Source organism: Malurus melanocephalus, unplaced genomic scaffold (genome assembly GCF_030028575.1).
Source record: "Malurus melanocephalus ecotype Western Australia unplaced genomic scaffold, MMel_1.1 scaffold_325, whole genome shotgun sequence".
Classification (NCBI taxonomy): domain Eukaryota; kingdom Metazoa; phylum Chordata; class Aves; order Passeriformes; family Maluridae; genus Malurus; species Malurus melanocephalus.
Genome location: NW_026623557.1, coordinates 661,472 through 676,062, shown reverse-complemented (window position 1 = coordinate 676,062; position 14,591 = coordinate 661,472). Strand labels below are relative to the sequence as shown.

At 43.8% G+C, this 14,591-nt stretch overlaps 3 protein-coding genes across 5 annotated transcripts in view; 1 reads left to right on the top strand and 2 right to left on the bottom strand.

Moving 5' to 3' along the window:
- Positions 1-465: 465 nt before the first annotated feature.
- RAD9B (RAD9 checkpoint clamp component B) lies at positions 466-7,430 on the bottom strand. Of its 2 annotated transcripts, XM_057377751.1 has the most exons (10): positions 7,312-7,430; positions 6,509-6,579; positions 5,522-5,668; positions 5,159-5,273; positions 4,454-4,553; positions 4,247-4,353; positions 2,265-2,376; positions 1,774-1,838; positions 1,132-1,254; positions 664-883 (listed from the first exon to the last, which is right to left on the bottom strand). In XM_057377751.1, exons 1-10 carry the CDS (start codon positions 7,343-7,345, stop codon positions 732-734), a joined length of 1,026 nt encoding a protein of 341 aa, XP_057233734.1. In that variant the 5' UTR covers positions 7,346-7,430; the 3' UTR covers positions 664-731. The 2 variants fall into 2 exon arrangements, with proteins under 2 accessions (XP_057233736.1, XP_057233734.1); XM_057377753.1 differs by lacking the exon at positions 5,522-5,668 and having other exon boundaries at positions 466-883; positions 2,270-2,376; positions 7,312-7,429.
- Positions 7,431-8,256: 826 nt separating this feature from the next.
- On the top strand, positions 8,257-11,724 carry VPS29 (VPS29 retromer complex component). Its single transcript, XM_057377780.1, has 4 exons — positions 8,257-8,353; positions 10,526-10,717; positions 10,868-11,103; positions 11,371-11,724. The coding sequence occupies exons 1-4, from the start codon at positions 8,351-8,353 to the stop codon at positions 11,486-11,488; spliced, it is 549 nt and encodes a 182-aa protein (XP_057233763.1). The 5' UTR covers positions 8,257-8,350; the 3' UTR covers positions 11,489-11,724.
- Positions 11,725-12,150: 426 nt separating this feature from the next.
- The window catches only part of KNTC1 (kinetochore associated 1), a 31,106-nt gene continuing 28,665 nt past the window's right edge, over positions 12,151-14,591 (bottom strand). For both annotated transcript variants that reach the window (XM_057377779.1, XM_057377778.1), the window contains exons 62-64: positions 14,333-14,478; positions 13,450-13,540; positions 12,151-13,229 (exon numbers count right to left, since the gene is read on the bottom strand). In XM_057377779.1, coding sequence (XP_057233762.1) covers positions 13,200-13,229; positions 13,450-13,540; positions 14,333-14,478 — 267 coding nt within the window. In that variant the 3' untranslated portion in view covers positions 12,151-13,199. The remainder of the gene's footprint in view (positions 13,230-13,449; positions 13,541-14,332; positions 14,479-14,591) is intronic.

Here is a 14,591-nt window from a genome sequence, read left to right as displayed (position 1 = left end):
CAAACTGAGACTCCCTCTAGTGAGAGTGTTCTGAGAGCAGAACCCCCAGCAGAACACACAAACCTCAACTGAGTCAGTCGTGACCTACATTTGTGTTATTGCAAGAGCACCAACAGTTCCAGAAYGTTCTGTGCTGCTGGGTCACAGCACCAGTGACAAACCCTGGGCCTGCACTGCCCTTCCCTCCCAGGCACTCGCCCTGGTCTGTCCTTGGACCCCAACACCTGCACTACAGAACCTGGGAACTCTGCAAGGTACTGAAATCCTCCTCGGTGTCACTGGCTGTCACTAARCTCTGGAAGGTGTCACCGATGGCCTCCTTCTCCTTGTAAGAGACAGCTCCAAAGAATAAGGAGTGGAACTGGAAAACGCAATATTTGTACAGGTAAGAATTCTGTGACAGAATTTGGRCATTAATTATTTGTGAAGCTTTTGCTACCTGAAGATCTTTCTCAGCGTGCAGTGTTTCCCAGTGAAACCCACCTGACCCCTGGCAGTGTTCCCAGCAGGGRTGGGGTTTTGCAGCTGTGAAAGCTGATCCCATTGAAACCCCATGTGCAGATGGGCCCCAGTAAATGTGSGGGTGCTCAGCCAAACAGCAGCTTTGGGGTCCCACTGCTAACCTGGGGTGTCCCTCACCTTCTGATACGGAGCCTGCATGGCCTCTCCTCCCTCTGCCTCGGCCGTGGCTGCTCCTGCTCTGCCTGGCACATCCCTCTCCGTGCCTATTGTTACCTCATGTTTTGCCGAAGCACTTGGGGTTTTTGCTGAGTTCGTGCTCGGAGTGTTCCCATTCTGCTGTGGGTTTTTGGAAGCAGCTGTTCCTSCGTTGCTGGCTCTGTCYGTGGAGGTCTGTTCAGATTTATCCRCAGGTGTCTTTGAGCTGGATTGGACACAATAGGGCAGGTTAGCAACTGGCTTTATGTGTTTCATTGAAATATCTTTATTTTCTCCTCTGCTGCACCCAGAGGAGATGAGGAAAACAGCACCTTGTATGGACTGTTCTCTCTTGCACCCCTTTATTGCTGTTGTGCAGCTGAGATGTTCCTGAGCCCCTCTAGTTCACAGTTTCCTGTGAAAACGTGAGTTTTTCATCCTCTAAAGGCCACCTGCCCCCTCAGCCCCTGTTACCTGTCACAGGGCCGTGGGCAGCCCGCAGGCTGTGGGGAAGCTGCCTCCTTCTCAGCCTCACACAAGGTAGCCAGGATAAAGCTGGCCTCCAGCAGCAGGTCCTCGATGCTGAAAGCAATGGGTCTAAACACAAACATGGAGACCAAACAGCACAGGGAATTACAGATATTGTCAGAGGTGATGCCGCTTGTGCAATTCTATCTAATTGTGGATTAGAAATGCCTCCTCTGAGGAGCTGAAAGTCTCCTGTATTTGCTGCTGAGGAATGAGAGAGGGGCTCCTGTTACAGATAAGCTAATGCTGGGCAGTATCAGAGTCAAATGACAGCTTTAAATATGGAATTGTTTAAATTATATTTATTCAGAAAATGTATTGTTTCTTTAGACTGCTAAATAAATCATGRTATGCATGAGACTGAGAGCCTCAGGTGTCCAGGTAATTTATACACAGGGAACTCATCAGTCAGCACGGCTGCCTTGGCAATGCCCCCACCCGTGTAAATGCTTTTCATGGATTACAAACTCTATTCCTGGACTGCAGGTTAGAAATGGCTTTTGGTTTGGAATGAAAACCTCTGTTGCTGCAGTTCAGTATTCACTGGGTGACTGCAGGGGCTGCAATCAGGGCAGTTCCAACACGTACTTCCCACATCTGTCGAAGTGGATGGACACAGGAATGCTGGTGGCTTCGGAGAACGCCAGCAGGCCCTGCAAAGAAGGGCTGGGGGTTATATGCTTGTATAAACCCACAAGATTAATATAAATTTATCCCAGCTGCTGGTAAAAAAGAGGGGAAAAGTGCTGCTTCTAGGAATAATTTCTTTCTGTATGGACAACTTCCCTGGTCATGTTGCTTTCCCCAGGGCAGCTGTGCTGAGTTTGCCCAGCAAAGAAAATATATTTTTGTTTTAGAAATGCTTTGTTTGCCTTTCAAAGGCTGCTGTGMGGGGCTCTGCAGTGTTGTGAGGATCCTGGGGTTTAAAGTTAATCCTCAACCAGGTGGTGAAATCCTGCTGCTGTCAGGGTGGCTGGTGGGACACAGCCCAGGGCCTTTCCACAGGGACCATCCTGTGTTGTCCTGGTCCAGTCAGGCAAACTAATCAGAAATGGTTTACTTTCSAGACAAATTCTTACTTTACCCTCAATTCTTTAAGGCAAAATGTTACTTCAGAATCTACTCCAACTTGAAAGTAGTCAAATTCCTCTGGAYTGAGCTGTATCTCAGTAAGCATTGTCCTTGAAAAGTCTGTTTGAGATAAGAAGAAAGTCAGGGACTCACAGGAGTGAAGTTTGAACTCAACAAAACTGTGATTATAAACTTGAGATTTTTACATCAGCATTGTTGGAACAAGTAATTGTTTTTKTATTGGTTAACRGTAATAAATGTTTAGCTTATATATRTTATAATTGAGYAAAATCCTCAATTTAGTTGCAGTACATTGTGTAGATTTAAATGGATTTTACTGAACCTGTTCCATGTTCTGCTGTGTGATCTAACCCAATACCTGCTTCTGTTCTCRCAGCTCTGCTTCTTCCACAAGAAGAAATAATTACAAATAATACATTACAAATAATATTCCCAGCTGCCTATTGTTGCATGGATGGGAAGCCCAAAAGGCCGCCTGACTTTAACAGATTAATCTTAATTAAATTTGCTGACAATAATCAGAGCACAATGGAGGTGGACTAAGGCTCTTTGTTTTAAATGGCAATGTTTTCCTGACACTTAAGCAGCAACAGGAAATTGGCTCCTCAGTTTCAGGTATTCAGTTGTTGCTCGTTACCATGAGATTARTAGGTGTGTGAAGAGAAAGTGAGAGGCTGCTTTCCTGATGTGTAACAGTCCYAGAGAACTCTGAGAAATTCCACAGCAGCTTGAGCAGCTCACCCCCAGCTGCACCCCCACAAAGCCAGGCTGCTAAATAAGTGTTACAGCCCATTCCCACTTCTCCTTTTCTCTGTTCAAGAGTTTTGTTTCATCTCGGCTTTCAGGGACAGGCTCTGGTGAGAAGCTCCTTGCAGCTGGAGCAGGGGGTGTTTGTCACACACGMGCAGCTGTGGCTGAGCCCATCGTGCAAACCAGAGCAGGTCTGGGCARAGGGTTTGGTTTCTGCCTTTGGAAACGAAACCTGAGCGTGGAACGTCCCAGGCCATGGCCCCGTGAGGTGTTCAGGGGACACAAGAGCTGCTGCAGGCAGGGAGATTCACAGACAGAGAACAGCTCCTCTCATTCCTCCTCCATCCCTCCCTCTCAGAGGGTTTTGGTATCTTTTTACAATTGTACCGTTTTTTTTCACTTTCTGTCTTACAATAGTCCTGGTAAGTGAATGTTTCTAAAGTAATCAAATGTGTCATTCCAAATGTCATCATTTCAGTAATTTCTGCCCTGTTTCACTCCAGCCAGTTTCCACCACTTGATCCTTGCTCTCCCCTGCCTCAGCCTGTTCCCAGCCCAATTCCCTCCCCTGTGCTCCAGGCTCTTCCCAGGTCATTATCCTCAGCTTTGGTCAGAACAAGTATGAAAAGCATCTCTTCATTATACAAAACACAAGAACCTCTATTTCAAAACCACAATTATATCTTCAAAATTAGTTTCAGTCACACCCCTAGAATCTACAGCTTGTTCTCCGTCTCCTGGAGATGTGACCATGGCAGTGGCAGTGCAGGGCCTGCTGACACTGTGCTGTCCTCAGACTAAAATATACTCTCTAATGATATCAATTYTATAATTGTGGTATTCAGATTTAAATAGTTCTTTTTAAAACATAAAATTATCCCCTTTTTTCCTGGCAGTTGCCAGGCTTCTGCTCTTGCAGCACAGTAATTACCTCTTTCAAGCCTACAGCAAGTGGCATAATTTATTTCAATTGGCTGCTCAGTCTGAGATCTGCCACTGACACTAGGAAGATGTTTCAATTTATTTAAATTTATTTAATTTATTAAAACCAGAGGGTGGCAGCATGACTTAAAATCTCTCTGTATAATGTTCTGTTAAAAACGTTGTTCAGCCATAAAATTCATCCCACGTCTATGTYGTGACAGTTATTATTCCTTGAGTTCACCTTAAAAAAAAGTGTTAAAAGTCCAAGTATTGGTTAATTTTTGGATTTCCTTACCAGTGTCTTCCTCCGTGTAACTCCTGAAACAAACTTTCATTGGAGTAACTGATAAGGTTATTTCTTCCTGACTGGTTGGAAAGTGAATCATCACATCAGCCAGCAGCCTGTAAAATGTCATTCAACACTAAAATAATTCTATCTATGAATATTGAGCATTTATCACATTAGAAAGTAAAACTCAGAAATTATTTCTGTGTTTGTTACCTGGAGTGGACTTTAAGAATGTTTGGACACATGTGCTTTGCAAAAACAGCCTGCAAGGGATCACACTCTTGAAATGCCAGGTTATAGGTTTTTACAACACCTGAGTATAAAGGAAACAAACAAAAATCAGTGCTGGCTGTAATTTTGGGGTTTTTTTGTAAAGTATTAAGTGTTCAATAGAGGAAGTAACCATGTGACTGAGCCCAGCCATATGGAAATAACTCACCACAAACAGGAAATAGAATTCATCTGCCATTTTAGACTCCCTCCATCCCATTAGTTGTGCCTGGACAGCACCCGAGCTTTTTAAAGATCCCCAAGAAATAAAACAGCAACAAGTGCAACAAATGCAGGCGGGAAATGGCCTCAGCAATTAACAGGTAAAATAATATAAATGGGGGTGGAATGCAAAAGACAAACCCTGGGATGAGGATGTGCTAAGGGAGCTCAGCTGCCTGCAGCCCTAATTCAATGTATTATCCCCTTATCAGCAAYACCAGCTGGATTATTGATAACAGAAACCACTGCCTCCAACACAGCACAGCTCTGGGGGAGATGGTGTTTATTTAGGAATTCTGCACAGATTGATGATGATGAACATTCCCAGCCCTGCTGGGCTGAGGATGAGCTGCTCCTGTGTTGATAATGGCATTAAATGTTGTGCTGCCCTGTGATTTTCAAGTGAAGTCACTTCTGTGACCTTACCGTGCCTGCAGAGGAGCTGGAAGGTTACGTGATGGTCTTTAGGGCTGGTGGAGATGCTGCATTTCTCTACATTCCTTTCCAGCATATTTACACATCTAAACACAGAGAGAACTGACTGCAAAAAAAAAACCCAAACAAACAGAAATCAGTGCAGAGGTTACTCCCTGAGCAGTTTTTTACAATAAATATAATTTCCATGAGTTTGTACCCTGGTTTATTTCAAAACTCCTGCACTTCAACTGCTCTGGGGACACTGGGAGAGCCCAGGCTGATCCTGGCCATGCTCGCCCACTATCATTTCAGCTGGAAATTGGGTTAATTTTCTGCTTACAAAATTGGGTGTAACATCTCATTAAAATGTACCTTAATTATCAATTTACAGGGGAGGGCTAACTGCTTCTCCTGACATGGTTGGGACRCGGCTGTCCAGCAGTATTGTTGGAAAAACATGGATGAGAAGAACACACATGCATATGCTGATCTTGAGGAATTCACTGATCTTAAGGCAAGCTGGAAATGGAATCACAGAATCATTAGGGTTGGAAAAGACCTCCAACATCATTGAATCCAACCACTGATGGAGCAGAAGTGAAATAATTGAATAACTCAAAACTATCTCATATTAAAYCTTGTAAAAGAAGCCTTCTCTGGGCTTAGTACACCAGCAAACCTGGAAATCTCAAAAATTTATAAAAATCTATAAAAATATGTCTTTTAAAGCTGGTTTTAATATTATTTACAAAAATGATTGAGTTACCCAAAGACCCAGCACTCAGCTTGTGGTTGAGGCATTTGAGGGACATGATCCATACAAATAAGCCAAGACACCACTCCCATCTCAAAAATYTTTCATGTATAAAAATAAATTATGTCCACTTATGATTTTTCCAACTTCCCAGTGAGTCAAGGACAGCTGATCACTTTTCACTAAGAAACCTCCAGRGAAAACCCTAATTCTGCTGGAAATGGTGTTTGATTAATCAGAGGCATTAATGGATGTGTTCTTCCTGTCGAGTACAAAACATGTTGTTTTTAGAGGCAGCTCCTGTGTGGTACAAAACTCAAACCTTTTGACCTGTGACAACAGAACTGAACCCCATGGCATTAATCCGGATGTCCTGGACAACAAAAAATCAAAGGATCTTAGGGCAGAGTAGGAACAAAATCTTCCATGATGGAATGTGAATAATTAAAATCACAGAAAACATGGCATTTGTCCATATGGAAAGTGAAGGGAGCTGAGAATGTGATGGACTGAAGGGTACCTGTAAGGAAAACACATTATCCAATAGTATAAACACTGGGCTTCCAAGAAAGATTCTTAAATTTGAATAAATCGAATTCACTTACACCTTTTTCTACGGGGTCAAACCAAAATTCATCACTAATCCGTGCTATGGCATGGATTGCTCTTCCAAACACTGTCAGGGAAAGAAAACATTGCAACATGCATTCTAAATGAAAATTAACAAGTTATACTGCACCTTCTCCAGAATAATTTAAGAGGCAAGWTCACAAATTTCCTATGCATTTGAAAGAAAACTAATGGTGGAAATGTTTTTCTTTTTAATGAAACTTTTAATTTTCCAAACCTTTGATGTTTTGGAAAGAAGCATCTCACATGTCACGTGTATTTGCAGCATCCAATGCTTACCACAAACAAATTCAATCAGACAAAACTCCACCACCGGAGTTAAAAATTATGTTTAGCAGATGGAGAGTCTGGGAAGGCAGGGGACAGCTGGAGAGATGGAACCTTAAGGAACCCAGCAGAGCCTTGGGATTTGCCTCAGGCAGCGGCAGAGCAGCATTTTCCCCAGAATCTGCACCTCTGGAAGCGCACAGGGACACACAGCGCTGCCAAGGCCATGACATCTCCACCTGCGAGTCCCCAAATCCAGGGCTCTGCTCCCAAATATGATCATCCCGCACCATGGCCCGATCCCTCCGGGCTGAGGGAGAGGCGGATCCGCGCTCTGTCCCAGCGCTCCCGTCCCGCTCGGCACCGCCCCTGAGGGAAGCACCCCGGCCCGCCCCGCATGCGGGAGCTCCCCGTTCCCGGTGTCCCGCGGCAATCCCGGCGTGTCCCGCGGCAATCCCGGGGTGTCCCGCGGCCATCCCGGCGTGTCCCGGGCTCCCCGGGCTCCCGGTACCTCGGAGCTGCGCCCCCCCGATCACGCACTTCATGGCCGCCCCCTCTCCCCTCACGGCGGCGGAGGGCGGGAAACTCCCCCCTCACGGGGGAGGTGGAGCTGCGGAGCCCCGGATGTGGAACCCCGGGATCGCGGGGATGGGGAATTGTGGAATTATGGAATTGTGAAACTATGGAATTGTGGAATTGTGCGATTTTGGGTTATCCCGAGCTGCGAGCCACCCACAGGGATCAGCGATACAGCCACTGGCCCGTCACAGACACCCCAACAATGCCCCCCCTGTGCATCCCTGGCAGCGCTGTCCGAACGCTCATGGAGCTCTGGCAGCCTCGGGACCGGGACCATTCCTTGGGGTGTCTGTTCAGTTCCTGACACCCTTTGGGGTTAAAACCTTTCTCTGATCTCCAACCTAAACCCCCCGGACACAGCTCCAGTGTTCCCTGGGTCCTGTCCCTGCTCCCAGAGATCGGAGCCGCCCCTCTCGGCAGCACCAAGTGAGAAACACCGAGCGAGGAAACGCCCCGACCCCAAGAGAAACACTGAGCGTGGCATGGATTAACATGGGAGGAGAGAATCATTAACCAGTGCATACTAATTAATAAGAGAACTGTGTAACTCGTAGCCAATGAACACTCTAATTGCTTGGCTTCSTAAAATGGATCAATAGTAAAAAGTATTGATAGTTGGAGTGCTTTGTGAGACACCACGGAGCACCCAGGCTTGCACAACTCTGAAATAAATAATGTCTCAAATGTCATTATCGGCTTACTATACTACTATTATTATTATTATTATTATTATTATTATTACTATTATTATTATCATCATCATCATCATCATCATCATCATCATCATCATCATCATCATTATTATTATGTTTTGCGGACAATTCTCAATTTTACACAGTTTCACGTGTGTAGAAGCCCAGTGGGTGTGGAGCGCGGCACGAACGCGTTCGGCGCTGTGCGGTCCCTTGGCAGCCGCCGTAGCGGGGGCGGTGCCGGGCGGGTTCCGGGAGGGCCGGAGCGGAGCGGGCGCGATGGTGAGAGCGGGGCGATCGCGGAACCGGGACCCCGCCCCGGGACACCCCGGGACCCCGCACCGGGACACCCCGGGCACCCCGGGACACCGGCACGGCCACAGGAGCCGAGCCCGAGCCGGCCTGGCCGGGGGAGAGCGGGCGGGAGGGCGGTCCCCAGCTAAAGGCGAGGCCCCCTGAGGGTGAGGGCCGGGCCGTCACTGCAGGAGCCCCGTTTGTAATTTGTATTAATTTTATCGTAATCGCATTAATTTTTGTTTTATTTAACGCTTCTTTCATAACATCGACAATTCATTAATTATTATTTTCCCATTCATTTGGCTGTGTTTTCTGTTGCTTCCTCTCGTTTAACATTGATCATGTTCCGCCCTGTTTTYCATCCCCTGCAATCAACTCCTTCATTCCAATCAGGCTGGGCACAGAGTAAGTTACTCCTTGGCTCTCGCTAACACCGGTGGTAAGGGCTCGTTCGTGTTTTCTGTGTCAGTGGCAGGTGAATGAGGGGCTGCTGGTCAATCCACCCCCCAAGATCACACCCAAATTCCCTGTAAAATCCAGGTGTTTTTATCATTCTCTGCCGCTGCTCCGTGCTGCAGATGCCTGTGATGATTAAACACTGCAGTGCTGTTAATTCGGTCTGGTCACTGTAGCTTGCCAAGCTTTTCTTTAATGAAGGGAGCTGAAATGTGATTTTTGGGAAAACGTGGGGGTGACAGTTTGTCAGCAAAGGGAATGTCTGTGTTGAGGGCACACACTGCTGGGTGGTCTGAGTGGCAGGATAATTTGATTAAATATCAAATAAATAACTGGTATCGCACATTTAAATCCCTTAGGCAGCAGTAAGACAATCTATTGCCACTTTTTAATCAGAATCACTGTTACCCACTTGTTACTCTTCAAAGACCACAAAAAAATGTCTTTTTTCTTCCCTCTGTTGGTTTAGTTTTAAGTTAGTCACTCGTTGGTCAAAAAGCTTTTGGTATTGCTTTATCAATGCTCTCAACCATCTGTCTCCAGATGGCTTTGATGGTGGCACTGAGATGTTCTAAAAAAAAAAACAACCCCTCCAAACCAATCAAAAATACCACCCAAGTTTCCTCTGCCTTTTTGAGGACTTAAAGTTAGCCTAAAGGTAACTGCACAGCCTAAAAAGATATGAGAAAAATCTTAAAAATACAATTTGCTAGCCTAGTTATATTTGTTTCTAGAAATAAATCTGCACTGTGTCCTTTACGAACACATTTGAGGGTTTCATTTTAGGGTTCATTTGAGGGTTTCATTTTAGGAATTGCCTCGCTAACATGAGTTGGAAGATAAAATCTCTTGAATATGGAACAGTTCTTTAAGTTACCAGGGCTGAGTGTGTTCTCAGTGTGGTGCCATAACATCCCCTCCCTGCTTTATAAAGCTTCTCATGCCTTTTTTGCACAATTAATTTGTCCTGTGTTGCTCGTGTTATTTCTTTATTTGCAGATTTGAAGCCTGTGCTGTTAAGCTCTGGCCTTGCATCGTCTGAGTCCTTAATTTTGAAGCCCCCACTGCATTTTAATTCTGGCATCTGTTGTATTGAAACTATGAATGTGTAGAAGTGGTGACAGGAACACCCTGTGCAGTGGCCTGGATTGGCTTCTCTGCAGTGCCCTGTTTGTGTTTTGTTGTTATTTCTGAGCCTTTTTCTGTTGTTCAGTGGTTTCTGCAGTGAGGACTCTGAACACGCTTCCTCCTCTGATCAGCTATTAACATGTGTTGCAAATCTGCTGCTTTTTAAAAATATTATTGTTATTTTTTTTTATAAGGGGAGAGAAACTTGGATGAAGTTTTTTTTAGTGGCTGCAGTTTAGYCAGGTCTGTGCTTGAAATGTGCCAGAGAAAAGAGTGGGATTGTTTATGGTGGCTCCCAATTCTGTGTAAAATATGCAAGATAATACAACAATTATCTTGCACTGTTGGCTTTCAGCAACAAAACTAAAGTAACTCTGTAGATTTGTGCTTGTTAGGTTTGGTAAAGACCCTCGTTCCCTTGAAATTTGAGAGCCAAATTCCATCACCATTCCATCCTTATTTTAGCAGCTTTTGATGCAAAAGCAAAGCTGTGACTGTGCAGAGGACGCTGCAGTGCTGCCTTGTGCCCTAACCAGTGTTTGTAACTCTCTTCCCTCTGTCCTGCCCCCCAAGTTGGTGCTGGTGCTGGGAGACCTCCACATCCCCCATCGCTGCAACAGCCTCCCCGCCAAGTTCAAGAAGCTGCTGGTGCCTGGGAAGATCCAACACATCCTGTGCACAGGGAACCTCTGCACCAAGGACACCTATGACTACCTCAAGACCCTGGCTGGGGATGTTCATGTTGTCAGAGGGGACTTTGATGAGGTAGTGTCCATTTTTTTTACATAAAAGCGACATTTGGGTTCATTCAAAAGTGGTGAAATGAGTTCCTGAGCTCTCCCCTTCTTGGTGTGGCACAGGGTTGAATTTAAATCTATCTAATGTGTGTTTTTTTATTTTTTTTTTAATTTTTAGAACCTGAATTATCCCGAACAGAAAGTTGTGACTGTTGGACAGTTCAAAATCGGGCTGATTCATGGCCATCAGGTGATTCCCTGGGGTGACATGGCCAGCCTGGCGCTGCTCCAGAGGCAGTTTGATGTGGACATCCTCATTTCAGGACACACACACAAATTTGAGGCGTTTGAACATGAAAACAAATTCTATATTAACCCAGGATCAGCTACAGGAGCCTACCATGCCTTAGAGAAGTAAGTGAATATGGGAAACCTCTGGGGGGGCTTTTTTTTGGTAACAAAACTGAACTGCACACTCCTGAGGGTTAATATTTATGTTTTRAATGTCAAGGAGAGGACTTTTACAGCTGTGCTTGCTCAATCTCCATGAGTGAAACATGAAATAAAACCTCACGTATTCAGAATTCCCATTTTTTTTAAAGTGATTTCTGCTAAACAGTGGTAAAACGTTGCTAAGGGAATTATAGACACACAATCATGAATTTTCTTCTCTCTTTGCAGCAACATCATTCCTTCATTTGTGCTGATGGACATCCAGGCTTCTACAGTAGTTACATATGTCTATCAACTAATTGGAGATGATGTGAAAGTAGAAAGAATCGAGTACAAGAAATCCTAAAAATGTTTTTGCTTGTCTGGTATTTTTACCATCTCCTTCTGAACTGCAAGTTCCAAAACTTGATTGCTCGTTTACAGCCCTGCACTGTCGCTAACAGCTTAACAATGTAACTTCTTGGTCATGAATTTAAACAACCTTGTGTTTGCTTTTCTCTGTATGAATTGATTTGTAAGATATTCCATTAACTGTCTAAATACTGTTCCTTAATGTTGTAATAAACTCCACTTCATAGAAAATCTGAGTTTTGTGAGCTGTTGTTGGGGAAGAACGCAGCAGTTGTGGTGGTTTGTGCAAGGCTGAGGCTGTGGTTTGGTTCTCAGCTCCTGAGGGATGCTTGTGAAGGGCTTGAACAAAGAGATCAAGACTGGGTTTGCTCCAGAATCCAGTTTATATTCCATTTTCTCCATTGAACACTCTCTGCAAAGCTCAAGGAATAAAATGGCTTGATAGCCTCTGAAAGTACTGCAATTACCTCACAATGTCACTGTAGAAAGTTTGAGTCTTTCTCTGATCAAAGCAGTCTCCACTCTCCCTGTCCTTCAATGAATGATCTCATTCAATCCACAACCAGCGAGGGTTTCCTTTATTTGTGGCTCCCATCTCACACTGCACTTTGCTCCATGCACAGAGACTTTCAATAACGTAATTTCATGTGATTCCATGTGACACACTTAAAGCTGCTGAAGATAAATCCGAGTTGCTCAAGACAACTGCACTTTGTGGCTCCTCTGTTCCCACAACTGCACGAAACTGAATGTATTTAACAGCTCCCATTTCCCACAATTGCTGTAACTTTCCAACAAAACAGAGTTTTATCTTTTGTCTCCTACAGCAGAACTTTCAGAATGGTGGGACAGTTTCCTTGGCCTTTGGATTATGACTTTACCATCAGCTGGAACCCTTATTTCTGTGTCATGAGCTGACTAAATAACTTATTTCTATTCAAAATAAACCTGCTTTGCCCTGGAAAAAGATATTTCAGGCTGGTGTCTCAGGAACTTCTGGCTAATTGCACTTCATGCAGTCAGAGCAAAGCTGAAAAGAAAACCTTGGCAGATAYTATTCAAGGGATTTTATTTACTGGAATCAGTTTATTTGCAAGCTCGTAATTGAGAGGTTTATGGAATACTGTAAGGCCAAAGTTGATAACAAGGTTATTTATTTATTGGTTCTGTAAGGCAAAAATTTATACACAAATTTATTTATTTTTACCGTAAGGCTAAAATTGACACCTAAGTTTATTTATTGTGTAAGGCCAAAATGGATAAAAGTTACAATTTGTCTATGAAGTATTTTATCTGAACCACATCCCCTGCAGTTTTTAAAAGTTTATCACAATGATGGCAACATGTGAATGACATCTCAGAGTGCTCCTGAGAGCAGGCCTAAACATGGACAAATACAGAAGAGAAGACAATAAACTTTACTCCTTCCCAAAATTAAAGTGCTGAGTATGAAAACAGGGAATTCTGAAACAGGGAATTCTGTAAATCTAAACTGTTTTTGTGGGGGTGGAGAATGGAGGAGAAGCAGCTTAGAACAGCTGGAGAAAATGTGGGAAGGTTGTGGACGCTCTTGGTAAAAGCTTTGGGGTTTTAGTCTGATGTTCTCTTGAGCAGTACAAGAGTTCTGAATGCACAGCCCCTTCTCCTGCTGGGGAGGGAGGAGGGGAAAAAGACAATCTCGACCAAATTTATGGCATTTCCAGGACTCAGGACCCCTCTGATCCATTCAGGTACATCTGGAAGGTCAAAGAACAACATTAACAGGGCTTAGAAAAATGGGATATGATCCAAGGCCTGTGAAAGTACCATGTGCTTAACATGGCACAGATTTGGTTGAGGTAAAATTAATTATTTGAATTCACAACATTTTTGGTTTTTTTTTACAAAAAGTTGAGTGAAAGTCTTTAAAGCAAGAGGAGAAAATACTGCCTAAGGTGCAAAAATGGGTTGTTTTACCTGCAGTAGATCAGATGCTGGGATGTCTGCTTGAGCAGGATTTCCACATTTCTCTTGATACTCCTGAATCAGGGCTGTTGCATCATCAAGGCTGTAAAAGGCAAAAGCTGATCAACTTTGTCAAACGAAGCTCTCCAAAAAACCAACAATTCAGACAATAGAAATACAAAAATAAAGTGTGGTGCCATGTTGTTGAAGTCAGATGGGCCCTGTCATTTCCCAGTAGAGAAAAAAAAAGCTGGCTTTTCCCACAGAGTTAATAAAATCAATATATTCCAGAATTTAAATGTTTTTTGGTTCCTGTCCCAGTGTGAGGGTTCAGTGGTGACAGTGCCCTGCAGTTCTGAGGGTTTGGGCTGTGGCCTSAGAGTCCCCAGGTGTGAGCAGGAGCTGAGAATCCCCCACAGGTGAGTGGGACCCACCCCAGGACCCCTCCTTATTTAAGTGGAGCACAAGAAGTGCTTTGAACTCTTAAAAATGTAGCAGCAAGTCTCCCAATTTCCAAGTTTTGAGTACAGGCAGCTCATTTATTTTTTTTCTGGCTGTTCTTATTGCTGAAGCTGTGACTCTSTAATGCCCCTGAGCTGGATTCACCTAAAGGTAAGGTCAAGTATTTGATTTATTTCACTCTGTTTGCTTCTCTTTTAACTGCATTTTAGTCCAGGTTTAACAATCTGTTATTTGGCCCTGAATGACTATAAAACTCCATCCTAAATATGCAAAGTAGCAAGGGGAGATTTATTTCTTAATACTTCAAAGTTCCTTGGAGACAAAGTATTAGAAAACCTCCATGACTTCAAACAGATGAAAAGTAAATAAAAATGACACTTAATTTCTGTAATAACTACCAGTTCACAGGGTTTCTTACCATTTATTAACTTACCAGTTATTTTTGGCAAAATAATCCACCAGYTCTTTTATTCTGTGGGTGTTTATCAGGTGTTGCTTCAACAGTGGATGGTATTTGGTTTTTGAGAACTGTTCRTAGAGTTTCTCATTGATGATACTGTCCAAAACCAAAGAGCTGATCTGTAGGTTGAAGTTTTAGTAATGGAAAGTATTAATATTTTAAACAGAAGAGATTTTACTGTTGATTGGAAAGAGCTTATAGTTTTTATGTTGGACTCTAGAGAGAATAGGAG